This window comes from Acanthochromis polyacanthus, chromosome 21 (genome assembly GCF_021347895.1).
Source record: "Acanthochromis polyacanthus isolate Apoly-LR-REF ecotype Palm Island chromosome 21, KAUST_Apoly_ChrSc, whole genome shotgun sequence".
In the NCBI taxonomy this organism is placed as follows: domain Eukaryota; kingdom Metazoa; phylum Chordata; class Actinopteri; family Pomacentridae; genus Acanthochromis; species Acanthochromis polyacanthus.
In genome coordinates this window covers 3,301,337-3,328,455 of record NC_067133.1, presented here as the reverse complement: position 1 = coordinate 3,328,455, position 27,119 = coordinate 3,301,337, and the positions used below count along the sequence as shown (strand labels likewise).

General features: G+C 40.4%; 1 protein-coding gene across 3 annotated transcripts in view; it reads right to left on the bottom strand.

The window, feature by feature from the left end:
• LOC110948905 (microtubule-associated serine/threonine-protein kinase 1-like) overlaps window positions 1-27,119 on the bottom strand; it is a 57,894-nt gene that overhangs the window by 16,771 nt on the left and 14,004 nt on the right. For all 3 annotated transcript variants that reach the window (XM_022190665.2, XM_022190666.2, XM_051940901.1), the window contains 7 exons: window positions 17,521-17,615; window positions 13,391-13,466; window positions 10,570-10,642; window positions 6,594-6,754; window positions 3,624-3,699; window positions 2,642-2,851; window positions 1,691-1,792 (listed from right to left, as the gene is read on the bottom strand). In XM_022190665.2, the coding sequence (XP_022046357.1) occupies window positions 1,691-1,792; window positions 2,642-2,851; window positions 3,624-3,699; window positions 6,594-6,754; window positions 10,570-10,642; window positions 13,391-13,466; window positions 17,521-17,615 (793 nt within the window). The remainder of the gene's footprint in view (window positions 1-1,690; window positions 1,793-2,641; window positions 2,852-3,623; window positions 3,700-6,593; window positions 6,755-10,569; window positions 10,643-13,390; window positions 13,467-17,520; window positions 17,616-27,119) is intronic.

The following is a 27,119-nucleotide window of genomic DNA, read 5'->3' as shown; positions in this document are numbered from 1 at the left end:
CATTAGGACAGTAAGTCATCGGTGTAAAAGGGTTGCATGAGGCATAAGACTACACACACACACACACACACATTTATAAATAGCGACTCAAAATGATAACAGCATCATTTCTGGTATTAGCTGATATCAGCTTTAAAATTAATTAAATATCAGCTTTGGCCTAAAATAAGCACGGACAGGCTGATGAAGATAGTTTTGTTTGAAAATGTTACACAAAAATATATATATGTTTTACCATTTTATATTTGAGTAGCTTTCTAACTTTGACTAATCTGTGTACATTTCAAGAGCGTCTCCCCGTTCCTTGGGTTTCTGTTTTTTCTCTCTCAATTTGGTCTCCTGGTTATCGCCAATTATTGTGTGAATGAGTGTGAGTATTTGTCTGTGTGTATTTCATGATATAAGGGGACCTAAATCTGTTTACACAATCACACCGTGGGGACTTGACTTCATCATAGGGACGATAAAGCCCCATTTAGGTGCTTAAACCTCGTCACTCCATCCCTCGGTATTGTTGGTCAAACTCTATTGGTAGCATTTGCCTCCTTGTGTTTACTCCCCGTCTAAGTTTAGCTACTTTTTGCCCGAGGTTCCAGTTGTCCTCCCACTGTCAGTCTCTACCCCTGCAACTCATTCTATTCAACGCCATGTTCACCTGCCATCAGGCGGCACACGCTTCAACATTCCCACACCAGACATTCACCAGCAGCAGCCTCCTCATCTCCGGATTCCCTGCCCTGCTTTCCCTCATCATCACAACAACTGCTTTACAATAGGGCTTTTTAAGCTTGGCAGCTGACTGTGTTTTGCATTTGGGTCCATAAAAGCCATCAGCTATAACACATTGTATTTATTTCTGTACCTGCCAGTGGGCCAGCACACTAGGAGAAAGCATCATAACAGTTTAATTCCACTGCAGGAGAGACCTGATATTCTCTGCAGTTAGGAGTAAAATATATGTGCATGTATCAGCATTGGAAGTCAGCCAAAAGAGATTAAAAATGACATATCAGATATCAGTAAATATCCAATATCGTGCATCCAGGAATAATGTAATTTTATATGATCCACACTAATTGTACCACTGGTGCAACTCCTGGCTGCTGCTGCCAACACTGCCATAAACATGCAGTGAATCTTGCACATTGTAATTCAAATGCAGCCGTATGCAGAGAGAATTTAGGTCAATGAATCAATTCTCTATGTTTCGGCTGTCACTCATAATCAAAAACCACGTCTGCATGGCATGACTCATGCAGCGTGCACAACTGAGACCCTGTTATGAAACGCAGTCACACTGGGCTTTGTGGACAAACACACTCATCCTCACACTGGAAGGCAGCTGAGCAGCAGGAGGCCATGGTCTGGTATAAGTCATACTGTGGCTTGGTAAATTTTAATCTAAATGCAAATGTCTTCACCCCATTCAGACAGACTGGACCGGCTCTTATACTAGCGTGTTTGCTTGTTTTGATTTTCTCCCCCTGCTGTGCAACACATCAGCCTGCTTAAATGCTTATAATGGGCTAACAAATGAGAATCTGAGCTCATGTTTATTTAAAGGAAATCAATCTGCCTTAAGTCACAGGAGCTGAGAAATGTTGTGTAATGAAAAGTGGGGCTGGAGGAGGATTGTGATCGTCGCAGCACGACTGTGTCAGCGGGTAAAGACCGAGAAGTACGATCTTACCAAACACTCCAAAAGCCTCGCGGGTCTGGAGATGATGATGAGGAGCTTTTTCACCAACTCTGTGACGAAGGCTACCTCAGTGCTCTCTGAACGCTCAAAGGCCTGACAGACAGAGAAACACAGAAGATACATGTGAACATTTTCAAATTTTATGAAAGCTATGATTAGTACTAATATACTAGCACAGGCAGAGAAAATCTGTCAGTCAAAAAAAAATGACAAGAAGACGGTGTGACAAAGCAACAAGGGTTCAAATAGCTGTGAGACATGAGAAAATCTGATCCCCAAAAACAACCGATAAAATCAACCCCGTCCCAGGCAGCCAACAGTAATCTAATCAAACCGTCAAAGTGGAGATGGTGATGAAATTCCCTGATCACTGTTATCTGCTCCGGTGAATCACAAGCACAATTAGCCTCCATTTGCCACAGCTATTTCAATTTGACTCTCTACAAAGGCATCATGTGTTTGAATTAAATTAAAAAACGCTTGAGCTGAATCTATCCATCAGTAATCCTCCACAGCACCACGTCATTATGGATATTATTATATTATATATTGCCCGATAAATGTTCACCACAAATTAAATTTTATGTAGTTTTGCTGTATTACCTGGGTTTTATCTCCACTTTGTTTAAAATGAAGCAAAGTAAATCAGGTTTTTAATGCAGCTAAATCTAAGTTTGTAATGCTAAATATATTGACCTTAACACTCTAACAAAAAGCTTGAGATATTTCCTCATCACAAACAGTTACACAAGGACTTTTTTAGATGCTTTTTAAGCTGCTTAATGTGATCCACCACGAAATGTTTATTCTAGTCAGAATCTGATCAAACATAAGAAAATAAAAGTACAAAGTTGACCCGATCACAATCGCACAATGTCAGTTTTCCAAAGGTCTTCATTGTTCTTACATGAATTGTTGCTGTTACACATAATTTGAACTCACATCATGAAGCAGCTTCTCCAGATTTTCCTGCAGCTCGAAGAAGTAGACGGAGGTGATGAGGCCCTCGCGGGCTTTGGTCAGGCAGTCTCTGGACAGCTCAGCTATCTGGTGGTGGATGAAACTGAGAACTCCGTCGGCCAGCGGAAGAACATTTTCAGGTGAGAACGCCTGCATGAACTCGGCCAGCCTCCCTTCCATCTGCGCTGTGGCCTGGTGCGGGACAAAGGATGGGCAACATGAGAGGAAAAATGGGGGAGAGCAGAGGAAGGAATGACAGAGATTAGGTTTAGGAAGGGATTGGATTTCTTCAGAAGAGCCAGAGCTATGTGACGGAGAGTTCAGTAAGCTGCTTCATTTGTGATTCAGACAGTGTGGCTCTGCCGCTTTACACCGGCTAAAACACAATGTCTTTTTTTCCCAGTGGACTCGTGTAGGAACACGTCCAAAGGGCTTTTACCTCAGATAACCTCCAAACTATAATGCCCAACTTCCTATAGTTTGATTTTTATCACTGTCGAAGCTTTCAGCCCATTTCCTTTTAAAGCAAACTCAGCCCGCAAAGAGAGTGACAGAGAGGGAAAATGAGGCTTTATTTAACTGTTCATAGCTGTGACAGTATTCATAAGTGCAGTGAATAAACTTAATTTTCTCTCTGACAGGGTGAACGGGGCTTGGCAGCATCATATAATCTTGTTTGCTATGGTTTAGCAGCCCCCGTGGCTCCTTTTTTGTGGGTGTATGATATTAGAAATTTGTATGCACAAATCTCTGAATGTGCTTAATCATGAATTATATCTCCTTATTTCTGTAATTTTTGATCTCTGGATTGATGGGATTAGTTCTAGTTATTGAAAAATTGAAAACGCTCTGTAGGCTTAAGCATAGGCTTACAGTTGAATGTATTCTAACAGAAGATGATGCTCATCATGGAGCAGCTTCGCATGTGTATTAGTGTGTGTGTGTGTATTAGTGTGTGTGTTACCTTTGGAAAGCGTTCTTTGTACACATGGTTCATCATGACTATCTCATTATCGTAGCAGGAGGAGGAGCGTCCTGGGCTGGAGGGAGAAAGAGGGAAAAAGATGCGACTTTTCCGACCAAAACTGAAAGAAGTTATGCATTGTGTCATTGAAAACAGAGAATCTTTCAACTCCATTGCCTAAAAAGTTCGGGAAAATGTAATAAAAACAGAACGTATGATTTTGAAATTAAAATAAATAGTACAAAGACAACATATCTAATGTTGGAAACTGAGAAAAGCTTTTGTTTTTTTCAGACAATATATGCTCTTTTTGAATATAATGCTAGAAACCTGTTTCTTTAAAGTTAGGACAGTGACAACAAAAAAACTGTGAAAGTTGTGTAATACTAAAAACAGCTGGCGGAACATTTCACAACTAATTTAACTAGTAAAAAGAGGGTCCCAAAAATCTTTCAGAACTAAAGATAGAGAGGGTTACATCACCCTGGGCAACTGGTTAAACAATTTAACGTGCTGTTCAATGTGAAGTTGGATAAAATTTGGAGATTATCTATAATGCATAATTGCATTAAAGATTCAGATAATTTGGGGGAAAGGCCAAAACCATTACTGATTGGCTGTGATGTTAGGGTCTTTTGTAGTAAAAATCTCTGCATTGTCTCAGGAAAACTTCTAAAAAAACATCAAAGTTCCTCACTGCATCCACAAATGCAAGTTAAAATTCTACCGTGCAAACAAAACAACATGACCTCAAACACACTGGCTTCTCTGGGCTTGAGCTCTTTTAAGGTGGACTGAGGTGAGGAGGAAAACTGTCCTGTGGTCTGATCAATCAGAACATGAAAGCTTTGTGCAAATCGTGAATGCCCTTTCCCTCTGGGCTAAAGACCAGATGAAACAGCTCAACTTTGTTATCAGCGCACAGATGAAAAGCCAGCATCTGTGCTGCTACGGGGATGCATTAGTGCACATGGCAACGTGCACATCTGTGAAGCACCCATTAATGCTGGACGATACATACAAGGTTGTGAGCAACATATGCTGCCATAAAAGTATTTATCAGCAAAGGCCTTGATTATTTTAGAAGGACGATGCAAAAACACATTCTGTACATCGTGAAAGAGTCCAGGTGCTAAACCAGCCTGCCAGCAGTCATTCAATGATGACATTTGGTGCATTATGGACAGAAAAATACAGCAGAGGAGACCCTGAATGGTTTTGCTATTGACACTGTCGCAACACTTGAAGGGTTTTGTTTAACCCTTTACGCTTCAGTGCGTCGTAGGTGTACCGCCGGCGGTACACCTACTAATTTGCATAGGAATTTCAAGAATGTCCGACGGCTGCAAACCCGATTATACAAACACTATACGCCGATGGAAAGCTTAGATTCTCATGAATCCGCCGGTATAAACCACTTTCAGATATGATTACCACAGCGGGTGAGAAAAACACATTTGTCCGACAAAAACAAATATTCATCCATCCGTTCTCTATACACGGCTTCAACGCACACAGCGCGACTCACATTTCCGGGTTCATTACTACACACAGAAAAAAAGATTCCACAAAAAACGGCCATAATCCAACCTTTTACATCCAGACAACACAAGCCAGTAAACTATTTTGTCCAAAACATGTCCTGAAGTCGGTATAAAATCCACGAATCGGTCGTTTTCAAGGAAATGCACCTCGCGATGTGCGTCCAATATTCCCTGTATTTTTCGTAATTTTTTTTATTTAAAAATAGAATATTAGCGATTTTTTGTACTGAAAACGGCTGGAATTGACTGAAGCTTAAAGGGTTAAAGAAGTGCTGATACAACCGTTTATAAGGACACATGAATAATCTGTGATTGTCACCGTTAGGTTTCTTGAAGCTCCAGCAGTGCCTGGCTCCTCATAACTCCCATTTAATCAAAAAATGATCAAAGATGGGGAGTGTGAGTGAAGCTGAGGCAACAGCATCTTCCTGTCACTGAAATTGGCCTCATTCTTAAGTATGCATAACTTAACGCAAACAATCGATTAAAATGTCGATATATAAATTCACCTCTTAATAGTTGTGTGCTATTAAGATCAAAAGCGTTTTTTATTGCTGACTATAAACATGTTTATTTCTGCTGTAAAGTTGGACATTTTAACATGAGGGTCTATAGGCAGCGAGTCACTTTAGGAGCCATCCTCAAGTGGACATTTGAGGAACTGCAGTTTGTGGCACTTGTTGCCACCTGGATGCAAAACAGTGCTTAATATAGGCCCATCCTAGCTTTTATGAAAGGTGTTCCTGGCATTAAAATTAACATATGTACTTGTTTTTAAAAATATCAGACTTCTCAGTTTCAACATCTGATATGGCGCCTGTGTACTATCTTCAATTAAATACTGAGTTTCAATGATTTTTAAATTAGAATGTAGCTATTTACATTTTACACAATGTCACAACTTTTCAGGAAATGGCATAGTATTACTTCATAAAAGAAATGATCATTAATGAAGTGAAACTAAGTAACATTTTGAAGCAGAAAAAAGAAAATGTCAGTCAGTTTGCTGTATTTATCTGTATAGAACATGTTATTACATATAAAAGCATTGTAATTGTCTCAGCTCAGTACAACCCTCTTGGTCTGATATGATCATAAGCCTATGGAGGTTAATATTCTAAGATTCTATTTAAAAACAAATACTTACAAATAGTTGTACATTTCAAAATCAGTGTAACATAGAGTGATATGTTACAAGCTTTTTATATATAAGAAGAATGTGTTATTTCTTCTGTAAAAGGGAACACAGCCCATCTTACAAATAGGAAAATAGAAGAAGAGGTTATATAAAACCATTACTAAGATCACCCAGGGGCGACCCTGTAAATCTGCTTTGACAGAGTCCTTTTAAAAAGAGGATCATGCTTTTGGGCAGCTGAAGCTGCTGTTTAATCTCATGGGTGCTGCTTCTGCTGCTGTTGCTGACCTGAGACTGCGGGATCGTGGACGCATGTGGGGGGAACAGCGTCCCCCGTCGTCATCCGTGATGCTCTCTGTGCTGCCAAAGTGCTTGGATAAGAAGTGGAGCTCATCCATGGTGGGCTGGAAGGGCAGCTGGTGCAGACGCTCCTGAGAGGAGCTGGAGGACTGGAGGGGAGACGAGAGCAGAGGGTGGAGGAGGAAGAGGAAGCAGACGAGGACGGGGAGAGAATTAGGAGGACGTGGAGTGGAGGGTGGAGCCGGGGGCAGAGTTGGCAGAAGAGGAAAGGAAACGAGAATATTTGTGTACACAGTTAGAGTTGGAAGGATCAAAGACAAAAAGTGCCCGAAAATTATAGGAAACAAAACTGCAGCAGATGACGTGCAGCAACAGAAGCATAAAAAGTGAAACAACATCGTGCTCTGGAAGCTGAATTATTTCAGAGTTTTGTGCAGTTACAGTCGTCAGTCCACATAGACCCAGACTCCATGATGACAAACCTAGAAATTAAACATTAATGAAGTTGTCCAATAAGCCTCAAGGTCAAATCTGCAAATCTGTCTGTCACAATGCATTCATCTTTCTACTTCATTTGCCTTCATCGGAGCAATGAGACTGAACCTTAACCCCCCAGGTTACTTTTCTAACTGAAAGATCAATCACTGATCAATCACAGGTGACAGACTCACTGAAAACAATCACACTTGAAAGGGGGCATGGAACAAGATTGAAGACAGCTTTTTAACCTGTTTTGTGTACATATGTCAGGTTTTTCTACCAGATGGTGATCGCAGTTACTCACTGTAAAAGAAATCCCAAAAAAGTTGTGAAAATCTGGAAGCAAGAGCAGCAGTTTTTTTTTATGGGTAACATGAAAATTAATTTATTCATTCCCACAATTTTAGTAGTTATCTGTAATTGTAACTGTAACCCTTAGGTGCACAACATGAACTTGAATTTTCTTAGGCTATTCATCTGGTTATAAACAATTTTAGGCCTTACTGTGTAATTGAATTAGAATTTTAATTCTAATTCAATGAGACGATGCATATTTAAGATGTTGTGATTGTGTCTTACATTACATTGTGTCGCTACCTTTTGGCACAAAATTAGAAATTTTTCCCAAGATGAATAACATTTCAAATACGGTTTCATAATGAAAATGGTCCGCATGACTCATTGTCTTTTTTTTAAAAAAAATCTGTACTTAATTTGAAGGTTAAATGTGGAAAAGTTCTTGGCAAGGAAAGAATTGGCTACAATAAGCATTTATTATTTAATGGTGCAATCTGACATGATTTATTAGAGATTATTACTGTAAATGGAGCAGGGGTTTGTGACATACAAGGAACCAGACTCACCATCTCAGACTGACTCATTCAGAACATTTCCTCAAATGAAATATTGTTTTCTTCCTAATAATAGCATCTGACTAAATTCGGCTAAATTACTGTCGAGCTCTGATGTATCACACGCCAACTTCTCCTCTCTGTGCGCCATGTTTTTTCATGACCCTCTCAACCCACCAGCCTGGCTCTCATCTCTTCCCCTCCCGTTCTCCTCCCCTCATCCATCTAACCCTGCATCCACAGCCAGATGGAAGCGAGGAACCAGGCCTCTGACGTCACGGTTACGCAACAAGTCACACACCAAAAGACCAGGGAGGGGAAGAAGAAAGAGAAGTGATGGGCTGGAAATGGATCAAGTCTAAATGTACCTCCTGTGTGTGTTTTTAGCGAGACATTTTGGCACAGAAAACGAAGGCTGCTTTACACTTTAAAGAATGCTGAACACTGATGCTGCAGTAAAATGAAATCCGGATGTAAAAGAGGGATCTAGAGATTAAAGAGCATCTGTTCCAAATACAGCTATTCATGTTGAAATTTTTGCCCCCTTTAGCTGTGAATGCATTCGAGATCCAAGCATCAAAATCACCCCTTCATATGTTCTTATGAAGGGGTTGTTTTGAATACAATACAACTGACCTGTCAGTGTTGAATTTGCTTTGGTCAAGTTTGCATTTGTTCTGTTGCTTGGAGTCTCCCAGGACTGAAGATTCAACCATTTATCCATTCCATGTAGACTGACTGTTTTGTTACTTTTATCTGTCTGTCTCCACTGGTTATCCAAGACCTTTAGCAGTTTCAAATGTCTATCCAGTAAGTAATGATGCCTTACTGGCAGTTTAGCAGTACAATTTAATTTGATCACATGTGCAATCAGATTTTGAGTATAAGACACAAAAACTCAAACATAACACAGCCTAAGATGTGCCATGCATTATACTGAGTCAGGCTGATGGGCAGCTCATTGCAGATAATAATAATAAGCTATAAAGATCAACATTACAAGCATCAATGTAAGAACCTTTTTTTTTGCTGTAAAGATTGGCTTGAATTGAACCTTTTAGTGTCAACAGTGTCACAACTAAACCTTTCTACTGTGGATAATGAGGATAGTGTGGATAAAACCAATGCACTTTGCAATACAATACAATAGCAATAAATCGCACCAATTTCTTGCATATGGGTCATTCTGCTTCAATTCAATCAACTTTAATTCGACTGATTTTGTATTTTAAAGTGGTGAATATTGACTGAGTTCACCATGTGTAAAATTTGGAGTCCTAGGTAGCATTAGTTTTTACAGATGTGTTTATCCAAAGCGACAAACATCTGAAAGGTAGGCAGGCGATGCAACACTAATAACTTTGTCCAAGGGTCCTCACTGGACAACTGCACCCTGACTGGGATTTGAACCATTGTTTTCTTGTCACTGAGATATCCAGCTCCATTTTTGAGAGAAAAAAATCTTAAACAGGAGTGGGGTCATGTCCATTTTTGCATCTTTTCTTCACACCGAGCTTGAAGTGCCGTAACTTGAGAAATAATATGGCTAGAGTCATTGATATGTATACATTGCATTCAATAGCAAAACTGCTTTGATAGAATAATACAGATCAGCTCCATGACAGTTAAATTTTGTATAAAAATGTAAATGTTTCTGTGTACTGCAATATTCCAACATCCATCCATCCATCCATTATCTATACACACTTAATCCTTAGTAGGGTCGTGGGGGGCTGGAGTCTATCCCAGCTGACTTTGGGTGAAGACAGGAGACACCCTGGACAGGTCACCAGTCTACCTCAAGGATACATAAAGAGACAATCACACCCACATTCACACTTATGGATAATTTAGAATCACCAATTCACCAGTAAACCTCAGCATGTTTTTGGACTGCGGGAGGAAGCTGGAGAACCCGGAGAAAACCCACGCATGCACAGAGAGAACATGCAAACTCAATGCAGAAAGATCCCAGGAAGGCCGGGACACGAACCCGCAATTTTCTAGCTGCAAGGCAACAGTGCTCATCACTGAGCACTGTACAGCTCGTATTCCAACATATTATGTTATTATTTTTGACCCTAAGAGTCAGATTTTTATTCCTGTAGTTAGCATCAATAGGAGCTTTCAAAATATAGAGTATGGTGGAAGTGAGAGGCACACTTTATGAGAAAACAGACACTGAAATAACGTTTTTGCATTCATGGCCAATATTTGACCAAACATTTATTTATTTATTTATTGTTTATTTAATAGGGACCAGTGTATACAATAAACATGTATAACACTATGACATTTATAGCCAAAGCTAATTTGCAAAGTCACATTGAGCATTGTTACTGGACCAAAAGAAAAACTGTGTTTTTTCCAACTCATCGTGCTTCAACTAACTGAATAAAAAGTGTTAGTTTATTTAATTTAATTGGTGAATTGAAGTGGAATGACCCAAAAGTTTTGTATTCGACTGCATTACTTTCAGCTAGGTATGCTAAATAAACTTGGTGTGTTATTTAAATCAAACTTTCCACATACACCGAACTACAAAAGTACACCCTCGGGCACTCGCAGTCCTAGTTAGAAAGCTCTGAGTTATGCATAATGGATTAGAATGGAAAAGAAGTGAAGGTATTTACCGTTGAGCTGGGAGTGTTGGTTCCATACCCAGAGGAAGGCAAAGATGCTAAAGACCATCGTCGTCCATCCGCCCTGCAGAGAACACAAATATCACATTATTTAAAGCTCAGTGCGGTGCATAAATTTAGCCATAAAGCCAATCCCATATAAGCTGTTTTGAATGTTCTTTTGTTGCATGGGACAGTGACACAAAACCTTGACCCTATTTCACACACTACAGGGACATATTTCAGTTTCAGCTGCACAGAAAAGAAAAACTCACTCAGCAGACCAATGACTTATAATACGTCCAGGTTGTCCCTGGAGCCTTCCTTAGAGAGGGGAGCACAGAGGACTCATTCAGCATGCTTCTGTAGGCCTCAATCGCACAGTGACAGGCAGGCAGACGGATTTGATAAATGAGGACAGAGGATTTACAGGAGCATCAGGCTGCCAGAGCTTCTGCTCACAACACTGACTGAAGAGAAAAAGAGCTGAAGAACAGTTTAATTGGCCTTCTGCACGTGCATTTCTGCCTTTAGAACACATAAGAATGAAATCTTCCACTTGTTAATGCACACATCTTCATCAAAAATGAAGGTTGCTATGGACATTTTTACAGCCTCTACAGACTCTGCACTCTTAACTCTATGCTGAATATCAACTCTAGAAAGATGTTTCATTGAATGTCTCTACCAACAAATTTCTGACAACCTGTTCCCCTGTGTACTGTTTCTGAGCCATGCTACATTTATGTTACTGACCATAAGTGTTTTATTTTCCTCTCAGTGTAACCTTTCTTATGTCTGCTCTGTTTACACAGCCTGCAGTTCAGCTGAGAATTGAATCATGTTGGCTCTAACTGAGTCACTCGAGGCTACCCAGTTGCAAAGAAGAGCCCCAAATGCATAGGTTTTATTGCAGAGTAACATGATTTAAACTTATTTTTAATGATGGAACGATGCATCACTCATGATTAGTTCAAGGACCACAGAAAGGTTGAAAACTGTGTCAGTTTTTGCCCTTTTCTGGCTTTGAAAAATGGTTTTATTTCGGGATTTTCTTTCAAAGATTACATGCTTTTCTAAGATACTGACTGGTTTAGGGATTCAAAGTATTAACACTCCAAGGGGAAACAATTTAAAAACAAGTTCTTACTACCAAAAACATATACTGTCATATAACAGACTGTAGTGTGCAGGGTCCAATGCAAAATGATTCCATGAAAAAATACAGAAATATGTGAACACTTGAGCTTTAAAACCAAATGTGATTGCATTAATCCTCTTATATAAAAATATATATAATAATCTTATATACCGCTGTAAAATTTCGCAATGAACTGCATGGATTTTCTCCCGTTTAGGAACAAGAGTATTAGTGAAGTCAGCGTTCCAGTTCATAACTGAGGTGTTGGATGGGATTAAGGTCACAGCTCGGAGGAGGCCGGTCATGTTCTTTTTTGGGGCCTGAGTTTGTGCATAGAGTTGGTGTGAGGTTGAAACAGGTAATGAGGCTTCTTCAAAGTGCTGTTAAAGAACTGGCGGTACATTATTGTCTACTATACTATTGCGTCCTGTCGCATTGAGATTTTCACTCACTGGAAGTAATGTCTAGTCACTTGAGACACATTCACTGCACTCGGACAATTCCTATTTCACTAATGGTGTGAGCATCAATTTGCTGCACCTGTGTTGAACAGGGTGAGCCATTTATAAGGTGGACACTTATGCAATCCCTTATTTTATATTTTAACTTTGTGAGAATCCCTTTAACTTTGACATGAAAGAATCTTTTTTGGGGGGTAATTTCTTGTCAAAAAAGCCAAATGAAAATGATCAAGATTCAATGTTAAAAAGCAATACAAGGAGAAAATTTCCAAAGGAGGCTGAATACTTGCTTTACACCGATCAGGCATTATGACCGCCTGCCTGATATTGTGTTGGTCTCCTTTATGCTGTTAAAACTCCTCTGACCCCGTGGGGCATGGACACAGGATGGAATCTTGTCTGGTCAGGCTTTGACACATCGGATTCTGCTGGTTTTAGAGCCTCAGGAGTTGGTGGAATGTCGACCAAAGACTGTATTTTAGCGGAGATGTGGATCCATCCTTATGCATGCACTGACAGGAACTTTATGGAGTCTTTTTATTTTTATTATTATATTACCCACATATTTATCCCTATTTCTTTCTTACGTCATTGTTGCACTGCCTGCTCTACGTGCCTTCTTATTGCTCCCCAGGGGACAAATACATTTTTCTGAATCTGAATATGAAAATTTGAATATTCTGGTCTAGCCCTAGTTGCTTGATCTGCAATGTTTAGGTGAGTGGTACATGTCAAACATCCACATGAATGTCAGGACTCAAGGTTTCCCAGCAGGACGCTGCATTCTAACAAAATGATCGGTGTTATTCCCTTCACCTGTCAGTGGTCATGATGTTGTGGCTGATCGGTGTGTAGTGAATGCAGCAAAACATATCTCTAACCCAACTTTCTACTTTAAAAGCTTCAGGTAGAAACAGATGCACACCAGTGTACACGCACATCCCTCCTGCTCCCTTGCTACAGCAGTGTGAATAAACACAGAGGTGCTGTGAGTGTAACGGCCTGGCCCTGTCACACATGAGTCAGCTTGCTACCAGGCTGTTGTTGCGAGGCTCCCCAGGATGTGCCAGACCTCTCTACACAACAGATCCACACCTCTTCTTCTCTGATGCTCACTTGTCCTCCCTTTTGTCTCACACCGGCATGACTTCTGTGCGTCTCACTTCTGTCCCTCTCACATCTCTGGCACCAACACAACACTGAGTAAACAGTATAAGTTTAAAGCAGACACCTTCTGGAGGAGGCGAACGAGAAGTGCGCCGGGTTGCTGGGAGAGAAGTTTCGTGGGCTGTCCAGAGGGCTGCTTCCTGGTGAGACAAGAGAGGTAAAAACGATCAGAAACAGGCTTAGGAGAAGTGTTAAAACATGGTAATAAAGGCTCAAATAACCATGTGAGGGGCAGTACTAAAGACAGACCCTGTGGTTCAATATGACATTGTGACTTTTCATAATAAATGGGTAAAGCTTTGGGGTGGAAAATGGTGTGAAATTGATTAAGGTTGTTTTCCAAACCATAAGGGCCTGTCATTGATTTTCAGACTGTTGTAGCCTAAGATTTATATTTGTGCTGCCCTGTGCTGTGAGCAGAAGTGTTTTGATTCATGAACTGAGAAATCTGACTTTTTAACAGGCAAATCAATCAAAACAACAAATTCAAGTAGACGTCCTTAGCAGAATATGCACAATCCTTTTTCTTTTATCAGGCTCCACAGTTTTGAGCGTCTGAAAGTGGGTGACATCAAATTATAGCACTTTTTTCACTTTTTCAGAAGAGGGACAACATTCAGAAAGTGCTTTATAGCAATTATTTATAATTATTCCTATTGAAAAGAGTACAAATAATAAGAAAAGAGATTAAAAGTAGTTGCTGCTGAGTGCTTTTGGCAACTGAAGAGGGTTAAATTTGTTCTTTTGTTTGGTCTTATGATCAATAGAAAGTTTGTTTTTGTCTGATCTTTGAGGTAAAGTGATTGAAGTTCATCATGTTTCAGTTTCAGCTGAGTCACTTATGTCTTTTTCTTTGGTGAAATATCACACTTTTAAGCTTATTTTTGGTTATTTTTCCTCATGGAACATCCGATTAAGGCGCCACATCACATACGATTAGTTGAAAAACCATTTGAACGTCTTGGTTTTTACAGTTTTTTTGTTGGTAATTGGTGAATTTTGGAGATTTGTTAAGAGAAAACATGACTTTCAAAACTGCCAGTGGGTTTTTGTGCTTCAGAACGGTTGCAGTTACTACAACAATAGAATAACAGCAGCGACAATACACGGCTAAAAGCATGTGGACAAATGTGGGTCAAAACCAAATGTTACTGCATAAGGGTTTTTATAGATTATATTTTTATAATCATCTTATATAGTACCATAAGATTCTGAATGTGACTGTGTGGATTTGCTCTCTGCATTCAGACCCACAGATGATTAGTTTTGTTCCTCTGGCAGCTGGCATCAAGAAGATTTGCGTATCTTTTGAAAGTAGAATTAAAGTGAGTGAAGTTTGTGATAATATGCCACCCTGCTTTGATGATAATGTCAAAAAACCCATTGATGGTTAATTACATTCACACATGAATCACACAGAAATTCCAGCTTGATGCATGAACTATGATGATGAAAGAAAAAGCGACACGCATGGGGGAAGAAACTGCATGCTGTCGATTCTTGAGAGACCCCTCGATTTTCAGAGGAGCTCATATCTTATTCAGAGGTACGAGCTCCTCCTGGCTCCCCTGTAGGGTACACACTGCTGGTGATTACAACCAAAACCAGGTCAAATGTCCAGCTGAAGATGTGGCTCTGTCTGCAGGATCTCTTTCAGTATTCATCTAACTAAACAAATAGTTTGACATTGTTAGAAATATACGCCGAGAGGGTTAAAACCAGTGTTATTCCTGTATGTACATGAAGCTACATTCAGCATATATTTAGCTCAGCTTACGGTAACACATGGGGAAGTAACAAGTCTACAAAACTGAAGTGCAAATATTACATATTGCCGTTTACAGGGAGTTATATACAGACTGTTTCTTTGCTGAGGGCAGTAATTTCCTGGAATTTTTTCTAGTTGCCTGGAAACCTCATGGTAATGATCACGAAACAATCTGCCACGTAATCCCCTGTAACACCACAACATGTCATTGTCACATTTGGAGTTTTATACAGCTCAAACAAACATGATATAATGCCTTAATCGTGGAGCTTTGGAGGTGCTGGAAAGTGGAGTTTATTACTTTTGAACAGAGCCAGCTTGTTGTATCTCCGTTTGAAATCTCCATGCTAAGCCGAGCTAATCAGCTGCTGCATCTAACTTAATATTTACATACAGACATGAGAGGGGTATCACTATTCCCACTGTCCAAGAAAGTAAATAGGAATGAATCACATATTATCATATTCTTTTCACTAACTGGATTATAGTCTATTCCAGTTAAATGGGATTATAAGATCAAACTGGAACATTGTGAAGGAAAAATGACTCTTTCCTAGCCTAGCCGCGCTAGACCCATGTTCTGAAGGCACAAGGGTCTAGGGCCGCTCGACAGGGAGGGAGGCGGGCTAAAAGGTTGTCTTTCAAATCACTCTGCAGCAATTGGGTAGGTATACAACCAATCAGCGCAACGAATAGGCTGACGTAGTTCCTAGAGCGCCGGCGGATTGTGGCTAAGTCCCATTAGCTTCCCAACCAGCAGAGTCAACTGGTATATTAAGGATTTGCCATATCCCGTCGGCATAAGTCCAAATACGTCTTTCTTCTCAATGAAACACTTCAGTGCCGTCCTTTGTTTATCTTTCAAGTTGAATTTTGGCTTCAAATCTTTAAGGGCTGTGGCCAAAGCCGAGTCGAAAGATAACTGTTTATTGTGCGCTGGTTGTTTCTCTCAGAATCGTCGCGCCTCTGTCGTCACTTAGTTACGCCCACCTTCTGACTCTACACTTCATGGTAATTTGCCCGGCCAGTTTTAGGAGAATCCAGCCTCGAGCCTTATGGAGGGTAACTAGACCCACCCTGGCAGAGAATTAAATTCGTTGCCGGGGGTTGTCTAGCGCGGCTAGGCTAACTCTTTCCCCTTTCTAAGATCACAATGGCCATCTGACAAGCAAAAGACAAGCGAAGATTCTCTGCTCTGGTCAAGATTAGATTTTGTCTGTTCTCACTAAGCAGACTAGTTGTCTCCAGATTGGTCTGTAATCTAAATCTGACCTTCTTCCAACTACAATATATACCCTAAGATCAGAGAGAATCCTCAAAGCTGTTGCTGGTATTGCTCGCATGTACTGCTGCTCTGTTGGTGTCGTTTCTCCTGATATCAGTAAACTTGACTCGCAACCAAAGTTATCTGAGTCTCCAGTGTGTCTGCCTCCTTATTCTCTCTTGACCTTGCTGAACTTTCACAACAAACGTGAAGGCCCAGAAGCATATGCCTTTTTTTTTTTTTTTTTTGGAGAGTTTGGAAAAAGATGGCTCACACTTCCATAAATTCCAAAACCAAGACAACAGTTTTGTTTTAATCTTCTGAACTCCAAAACCTGCCAGCGAGTCTGAAAGGCATGTTATATTTTTAAAAATCCCCAAATTTAGACCATTTATCAGAACCACAAACTGTAAAAACAGAATCATTGGATTCTCCTTTAGTTCATGAACAAATCACGTGATTTAGAGTTCCACTGGGGGAAAAAAAGATTCAAATCAAAGCTTAAAATCACGACATTTAAATCTCAGGTAAAAATGTACGAAAAACAGGTTCAACCAAGACGCCTTTAGTCACTCAGCAGTGATCAGCAGTAACGTGACAAAAATTTAGAGGCTTTTGGTTGAACTGCAGGCAGTGTAAATAGTTAAAAATCTATTGTAATTAGAGTTGCCACTTTTTTTTTTTCCATTGACAGCATTTGTGGGGATAGGAACAAATACTGTACATGTTCATTCCAGGTTTTGTCCTTTTTTTGTTGAATAAGTTTTATCTTTTTTTGTGATTTATGGCACACTTAAGACATATAAGTTTTAGTACCAATATTAAGACATCTGAGAAAGCTTTTCTTTTCCACAAAAACAAAAGTAGTATATGAAAACAACAATGAAATAAAATTCAAGCGCTGTGTCATGCTGCACAGAATATCTTTTTTGTTGTGTCTACTTCCAGACAGGACTGTGCAGGATATTGCAGTGAAAAATGAAACAAGATGTGACAGGAACAGAAAAAAACACCCAGAAACTGCCTGGAGCTCAGAGGATTACAATACAGAGCACTGCAAGACATCCAAGAAATGCAAAAAGTAAACAACAACAAGTCTGACATATTGTGAGATTGTACAGATTGTGAAATCTCATGGCTGAGGCTGTGTCGTCGTACGTACCGAGGTGTCCGGGGAGAGGCAGGGGGGAGTGTGGACGAGGCAGCGTGGGAGACGTGGTGGTCAGGATCAGACTCTTCCTGTTGCTTGTACGACAACTGTCAAGAAAAAGAGAGGGATAAACGTAAACATGTCACAGGAGAGCTGTGTTACGCTACTGTATGTGAGTCTCTGTGCTTAAATATATATGCAGAGCTGCATGTGTAAGTGCAGTAAAAGGCCGACATGTGCAGATGCGTGGCTCACTGCAGGGAGCACAACTGTGATAGAGAATTCCATTTCCTCAGTCATCCATCCCTGTCTGGCTCCTCTCAGCCGAGATAAGGGATGAGGAGAGGAGGGAGGTTAGAACAAGTGAGAGAGTGGAGAAGTTGGAGGAGGGACGAGCGAGGGAGAGGTGAAAAAAAAGACGGTTAACAGAAAAGAAGATATTGCCGAAAAATCTCACTTTTCCATGACCTCGGTTAATTATGTTTGGGCCACTTAAACGCCGCCATTACCACACTGAGTCACTGCAAATCTGCCTGTGGACGCCACACACATTCATACTGCACATGATATTACAGCATCCAACTCACACACCATTAAGCAGTGAACTGAGCAAGCTTTTTGCATTTATGAGATCTATTTATTTTTCTCAGAATCACACCGCAGTGGTGTAATTTATTGCAAAGGATTTTCGAGCACGTGCCTCACATCGTGCAGGTCGATATGAGAGGCAGAAATAAATGCAAATAAATACAACTGGGGACAAAGAGGAGAGAGTAAACAATATGCAAACGGCACCGAATCATCTCTGCTGTCGGGTGAAGAGAATGGCTGGTTTCCCCTCTGTTCTCTCTCAGCCCCGTCACATGGGGTCACATGTGAGCGGGACAGGCCATTTCTACACACAAACACACACACAAACACACACACACCTTCACAGACCCTTGCAGGGTAGAGATACGAGCTCACTGAGACGAAATCCACACAGCGAGTCCAAGACGGCACAGAGGCTGAATCCAAGGAGAGAAAGGAGATGCACTTTTTTATGGATGTGCCATTGTTATGTTAATGTTATACAGCTTTCCTCATCAGATCTTGTTGTTAATAATTTATTCAGCAACTCATTAGCTTTTGATCTCTAGAGCAATTCCATATTCAACAAGAATATCAATGAAATTTAATTAACTTATTTAAAAATATCCAGGTCATGCGAGGCAGAAAGAAGAATTTTAACTTCAAACATCCACACCCTGCAGCTTCACTTGGGCAAATCTCTTTTCTTCAATCCACAAGCTGTTCCCATGAAAGCAGATGGACACGCACAGCTTGTGGTCGCATTAACACCGACCGCCTCTAAATACTCCTCAGCATTAGGCTGCCTTGACAAACTGTCAATTAGGGGATCTTACAGTTTTTGTACTGTATTGTGGGAGAGGAACACAAAGGAACTATCTGTACCAAGATTATTTTTAGATATTTTATGGGTCAGTATATGATTTTGAAGTCCATGGGATGCATCTTGCATACATTTTTATTAAAAGTGAAAAAAAAAAGAAAAAGTTTTTATGTTCGTTTTGATCCCGTTTTTCCTATACCATATTTATTTATTAAGGAAACAATCACTTACTAACAAAAAATGACTGAATATCATTAAAATGTCAACTAAATAACCATACAAATTTAATAACAACCACCTTCTAATTAGCTAAACAAATCCATCTATAATGAGGTTGTGTAAAATGTTGGTTTTCAGTCTTACATCATTAAGTAAAAACAACACTTATTCAACTTTTACTTCTACGCTATAACTAATCTGATGAAAACTAGTGAGCAGAAACTGCCAGTGCCTGTTTTTGACCATGCTTCTTCTAGCTGCTCCTGTTCGTGTTCTATTCTACTGAACTTTCAGACATCACAGATTCTTTCTCCACTTCAGTGAGTTAGCGGTACCTGTTCAGAATACATTATCGGTTCATATGCGAATAATGTATTTATATTTGTTCACATCCTTCCTGCACTGCAAAGTCTTTTAGATAACTAGCTGAGAGGTGAAAGCGTGCTGGAGTGTCGCTACTATCCAATCAGACTCAACGTTTCAGACGCCTTCCTGCTCATTCCCTGATACCACTGATTGTGCCACTCAGTATGTACACATTTCGATTCCAAATTCCCATCTAAAGTAATTCAATAGGTTTTTAAAAAACAGAGCAAGCACTATCGCATCTGTCTGTTTTCATGACTTTAACCGCACACAGGATGTCCTGATCAATCAGATCTATAACTAGCCTTATGGATATTGATCACATATGCCAATAGGATGGATTTAAAGTGCAAGTCAGATAACTGCTAATATGCCATTTCACACTTTTCAAACCCGTGTTCATTATTTCCTGACAGTCACGTTAAAGCTTTTTTTCTCTCTGGAATTGCGATAATTTAGCTCACACCACAGCCAAAAGCTGATCCAATCATCTCAGTAAGTCACTGTATATCTGTGTGTACAGTTCAACATAGTTTCAGTCTTTCATGACTTCAGTAATTGTGCCTTCGGAGAATAAAGGAAAACAGAGAAACTAATACAAGAGCAAACTCAGCAGTGGGACTATTCTTGGTTAATGGATTCTCAGTGCTGTAGGAAATCACTGGAGGCTGGTTGTAAACACACAAAAACACACAGCGTTCAGCCTTGAGTTTCCCCAGTATTTAGTGCTGTGTGTGTCGACATTTACTGGTGTGTATTTACTACCCATCCAGCAAGTCTTCAGTGTTGCTGCTGATGGAGAATCCAAATTTCAGAGTGAAGCCTGGGGCTTGTTTTCCACTGGATGGTCAGTCAAGATCAAGAGAGGGGTGGGAGGAGAGAGAGAGATGCACTCAGTAAATCTGGGTTGCACTGGCCAACGGCTGGAGAGAGGGATGCAGGAAAGGATGATGCATCGAGGATAGAAGATGTACAGAGAGATAGGGGTGTTAGTTGGGACAAGCATGACATTAAAGCAAAATAAGGGAAAGTAAACGCCAAGGGAAAAAGGGATGACTGCACAAACGCAGTCGAAAAAATAAGAAAAACAGGAATTAGACATGCAGGAAAGGTTGAAAGGGTTCCCAGTGGTGCTCATCTCCCACACACAAGGTACATATGACCCAGATTTTTTCCCCCATTACACACACACACACACACACACACACACACACACACACACACACACACACACACACACACACACACACACACACACACACACACACACACACACAGGCTTCATGTATGCACACTGCACAGATATGACAGGATGCATAAATAGAGCACGTGGGGAAATATCCTTCACTGTGAGCAGATGACACAGATGGGAAAAACGCATGGCTCTAACAAAGCCAGACAAACAGGAGCCTTCATCCTCTGGATGTTCACACTCCTCCCTCTACTTAACAGCAGGGGGACCATTAATATTGATCAAACCAAAGCAGCCATTCATATGAGACTCCACAAATGTAGCTGTGATGTACAAAGTCAAATAGAGGCAGATCTGAGGCATGGAGGCGCAGGGATTGGAGTGAAACACGGAGACAGTTAGGAAAGAGAAAGTGAAGGTTCAAAGAGAGGGAACAGAGAGGTGGAGGAAAACACTGCTGATGAGGAGTTGGGGAGTTGTTTACCTTTATACCACGAGGACATTAATCCACCAACTGATTTGTTGTTGGAAAATATTACAGGGACAATTCAGGGAAGAAAGAAGAAAGGAATACAGAAAAACAAAACACCAAATATTAAGTGGTTGTAATTTCACAGTCCTAATAAAAGTCTCAGTTCTGATTTTTTTTTTTTTTTTTTACTGTTGTTAAGTTTTACAAAGACATAAAAAGAAAAGCAATTTATTCCTGGAACAAAAGCCAAAGGAAATTTAGCTGGCGTCTAACAACCCTGGGGGAACGTGGTGGAGGGGGGGGGACATGGTCACGTGATGGCTTGTTGCTACGCAGCACGAGGCAAGGAGATCTTAATAACACCAGCCAGGGACCAAGGAGAAGAATAGAAGGGAAAGAAAGACGGCTCATTAAAGAAGTCACTCAAGTTCACTGTTCGGGGGGGGGGGGGGGGGGGTAAGTGTGTGTGTGTGTGCTTATATATGTATAATTAGCGCTAGCAGTCAAATGTTTGGACACACCTTCTCATTCAAGGGTTTTTATTTAACTATTATCTACTGAAGACATCAAAACTATAAAAGAATACATATGAAATTATGTCAAAAACAAAAATGTGTTAATCTTCAATATTAATCTACAATGAAGGAAATAATACAAATAAATAAAAAGCATTGAATGAGAAGGTGTGTTCAAACTTCTTACTGGCAGTGTATGCATAAAATGTGCACATGTAAGACCAGATAGATTTGTGTAGATGTTCCTGTCACGGAACTCCTCATCCCACACCCTAATCTAACTTTACCTGTTTGTTTGTTTTTTTAAAAACGCATTTTCCGGGTTGCTTTAAAGTATAATACATTCAGAACTGACAGAACTAAATTTTGCTTAAGTTGCTAAAATAAATAAACACATTTTTAAATTGGTCAAACTATCTTTAGCAGTAGCCGGTATAAAAATCATGAACTATAACGATCAACAGTATGTGATCCTAAAAAAAAATAAACTGGTTCTCTTTGCATTTAAGGGTGGAGTCGCTCTAAGAGGAGTAAATCATAAACAGAAAACCAGCAGTGTAGCACACAAGCATCAAACTAAATGACAGGGTCTTACAAAAGAACACAGTATAAAAGGGCACTGAAAAGGAAAGAACTAACATGTGCTTGTTGTGCTGTGAACTGGCAGCACACACACAAAAGCATGATGCTGATATTGTAACATCTGGGAGATGTTCTCATAATATAAATACACGTGAGAGAAAACAAAAGTTTTATACTGCAACTATTAACAGAGTACACAATAGCACTAGAGCTGGACTTTTTGTCTCTCTTAAACTCAGAACTAATTTATTACGTCTGACTCTGATTTCAAAATGGAACTCTTATAAAGGAATCTTTAATGCATGCTTGAGGGCTACATACCTGATACTTTGCTAAAAGCCTGAAGCTAAAGCATCATGTCCTTGACCAGAGAAGTAAAGTTGAGTTACCGTGCTGGGGAGCCTCTGAGCCGGTTGTGCAACAATCGTGCTGCATCGTACACGAGAGCACATAAACACACTGTCTGACCCTGTTCTTACATTTTAAGCTCTTGTATTTATGGTTTTGGAATTACAACTGGACAATCACTGTTTTGAGGGGAGGGGATTTGATAAGCAGGGAATGCTGGTAGTTTAAACCATTCATTGATCATCTGAATAATGTCTGCACAAGCGCTAAAGCATGACATCAGGCATAATTCAGGACAACACACAGAATGCGATATGCACAGGATATAGACAGAGTGTATTGATGGCAATTTCTATGTCTAAATCTCTAAACCCAACAGTAATGTCCATGAAGTCACATGGACAGCAGTAAAAGACAAGGACAGAAGCTAAAATGGTCATGGGTAGGGCCTGAGGCAGGACACTGTCCTCACTCTGCTCCATTATATCTCCACTGCACTGCACCGAGCATTGTGTTAAATGTCAAAATCACTGCCAGGCCTGATACACAACAGCCAAGAGAAAAGTCAAACAGACACCATGACCCTTTCTTTTGCCTTCTTCCATCCCCATTTCCTCGGCTCTCTGGGATCCCAAACATCCCTGACAGGACTTCAAAGCCCCTCAAAGACTCTATCAAGCATGAGCAAATTTAGCGCCCTCCAGAAGCCCGTGTCCTGAAAAGTGTTTTCCTCGTGTAAGAGCAGTCCTGACAGTGGTGACAGCGGAGGACAAGAAGGATCAAAAAGCGTCGGAGTTCCATTACTCTAACAGGGAAGGAAAGACAATGCCCTTTACTGAAAGCAGAGTTAATTGGGGATGGAACACCTACACTATAAGGGAAGCAGCAGCACTTAGCAGGACAGACTCTACAGTCCGACCCAGGTGCCTCGACTTCCACTGACCTTTGGTTTGCACATAATTGGTTAAGTGAAGCGTAATGGATTATTTAGTTACAGAAGAGTGTTTATGAACAGAAGATGTGGCTTTGTTAAGTGCACTCCACTTGTTCTACTGATGACAGCTGCATAGCATGCAGGCGCATGATTGGCTGTGATTATATTTCTATGTTTGCGCTCTCTGCCCTCCCGTGAACTGCACCTGAACCACAGCGCCTGAGGGACACACACACAAAATATTTCTTATCATTAATTTTTGCATCCATATTCGACTCACACCCCACAGTCAGATTCAACATCTCACCCACTGACCTTTCACTAGACTCTGCTCCCCAAACTCTGGTTGCTACTCCTGTCAGAGGAATAATAATACAACAATATTATACATGATACTTATTTTATTACTCACCGAGAAATGGCGGAGTTATGTGACGATCCGCATACGTTTGTCCATCTGTCTGTCTGTCTGTGCGCAACATTACTCAAAAATGGACTAACGGATTTGAATGAAATTTTCAGGGAAGGGCAGAAAAGACATGAGGACCAACTGATTTGATTTTGACAGTGGTACGGTTTGTAGTCTGGATTCACAGATTTGTTAAAGATTTCTGTATCATTTTGAGATAGCGGCATGCATCACTGTAACTATGACAACAAGTGAATGCTACATCAGCTGCCTGCTGATGATCAAATGATTGCGATCCTACTACAAATCCACCGCTGTGGACTCAGAACTTATCTGTCGGAAATGATACAAGGAACAATTGATTAAATTATGGGGGTGTTTCTGAATCCCATCAATTTCCGCTGCCCGCTACATATTTATGTCACGCAATTCGGTATCCGTACATGTCATATAATGCAACAAAAAATAGTGCCAGATTTGTGACAAAAAAAGGAAAAGGTGAATTCATTGTCTAAGTAACTTTAAAACAGTTTATCCGTGATTGGCAATGGTAAACAAAACTAGGCTATTCGACTCTTTTGCTGGCTGAAATGAAATAGAGAAACAACTAACAAAGCAATACGCGCATGCTTCTGAATTCTTCATATACATTACCATTTTATGCCCATGCCCACTGGCCTCAGTAGCTGGAGGAATACAAATCTTGATGGAGCTACTCTGTCTAGATTCTGTTAATGCAACTGGTTAATTGCTGTCTGGGGAGGGTTTGAGCAGCTCAGCGGTCAGTTAGAGAAAACACATGCACACTACACTGACTTACATTGATTTCTTGGAGATTTACCCCCACCATAATTACTATTTGTTTAACTGTAATCTTTCCCTAACCTAATCTAACCTTTACCACAACTTGTGCCTATATTTTTGTCCCCATATGGAAGTCAAGTCCCCACAGTGCGATCGCGTCTACAGATTTAGGTTCCCTTACAGCATGAGTAACAAACACACAAACACGTACACTGAGACGTTTTTATGGCTTTCTAATGCTAACATATGTTCTCTAGCCAGGAGTGGAACCGGAGAGTGGCCACCTAAACAACCATTAGTGAAGCCAATTACCAGGCTTAATGCAATTCAACCTGTAATGTCAACAGCTTGAAAAGTATAATTGAAACAATCATTCCAGATTTGTATATAATTTACTGAGATTATTTTGTGTGGTGTATTTCTACATGATGTCGTACCTGCACAAGCAAATGTAATAGATCAAAAATTAGGTTGATTATTTGGTGAATCATGATTTAGCATGCAGAAAAATATCAGTTTCTGTGCAACCCCAGTGTGAGTAATGGTGTCAGCCTGACCACTCCTATAAAAATGATCTGGCCCTGTTACTGTCCCAAGACCTTTACCTTAACCTAAAACATTACAACTATGCTTAAGCCTAACCTAAACGTAATTCTAATTAAAGCCTGAGCCCTCAAGCACACCAAAAGATGTGACAAAGAAGGATGTACGGCCAAAATGTCCTCAGTTTCCCAAAATGCCTTCTGTCGCAAGTTCTTCACCAAGACATCCATGCAGGCACACAAACACACATGGGTACACATAAATAAATGAAAATTCAGTTGTTATTATGCTCACATCTTTCAGTCTTCATGTGCAGAAAAGACACAGTATGAATAAATAGGAGGATGAAAAAAATAAGTGAAAGATAAACAAAAGAAAGGAGTGAGTGAAGAGAGCTACAAAGCTAGTATGCATGTCTTGCATGCTCACGTAACCTTAGTGAGTCGGTCCCTAATGGAAGGGCAGACACTGATACCACCCCAGGGCCCTGCGCTCTATCTCAGCCTCTCCTCCTTTCACCTCTTGCACAACGTCCTTCTTTTCCTCCTCTGTCGCATTCATCATCTTAATCACTCATTCCCTTCTTCTTCTCTCTCTTCTGACTGTGACTTTGCTGTCTCATTTTGTTGTTTTAGCAGCTGAGAAGAGTATTTTTGAAGGGAAATGTTTGAAAGTATCTTGAAATAATCCCCGCACCCCCCCCCCACCACCACCAACACCCCACCACCATCCCACCACCACCAGTGCATTTGTAACACATGCCAGGATTTTCAGAATGTTTTCTCCTGGGTTGAGCACCACTGTAGACGTGTAGGAGGCATTAAAAAGGCTGAGACTCCAGCATTATTTCCATCTGTCTGCCTGAGCTCAGGTGGGCCATAGCGAGAGTCTCTTCTGTAATAGAAGCCGGTTTAATCCCTGATCAGCAGGAGAGAATAAAGCCACTCTGAGAGACTCAGCACAACATCCACTACAGCCGCTGCCTAAGAGGAAACCCCTGGTGGTTGAATGTCAGCTCAAATTTTCACATTGTTGACAGCAGAGTCATTAAAGCAATCAATTATGAGCACAAAGGACAGCTCATGCAATCCATTTAAAAATGTGAAAACGCAATTTCCTTATTCTTTCACTTTATACCCGCTGTGTTTCACCATATAATTTAAATCAAACTGAAAGCAACTACAGCTGACAGCGACTCAGCGGCTCTTACACAAGAAAACTTCCCCAATCAAACAACTTCAGGAAAACATCCCTCAGCATCAGTGAATCAGACACCGGAGCAATCTATTTCAAACTTGTGGCTCTGTCTGAGTCATCTTTGGCTCATGTAATCGTTGACTGATTACTTCTGACGGTGAATCAGTCTACCTGCAGCTCTGCCACAAATGTCACCATGATGAGTCACTGATGGAGCTAGATTATTATGCTCACATCAAAGTCAACAAAACTACAATCAGAGTCAACTATACAGCCGTAAATCACTATAAATAACAGTCTCAAGGTTCTGTGTTTGTTAAACATCCGTATATTGCATAATTTATTGCTTGGGTATTGACCTAAGGGTCTACAGACATGCTACGGCTGCTCTGTCAGGACACAGCAGTGATTAGCAGTAACTAATGCAGTTAGCATTCTAACAGACTCACAGTAACATGCTGATGTTTAGTAGATCTTCTTTGTCTTTTTAGTTTAGTAGCTTAGCATGTTTGCTTATAACACTGAAAAATAACGCACATCAGGGAATTAGAGACGCACTTTATTATCTGATTTATTGATATTTACCCGCTAGTTTTGGCTGATAACTGACACCAGTATATTCCAGTGTTTTTTTCAG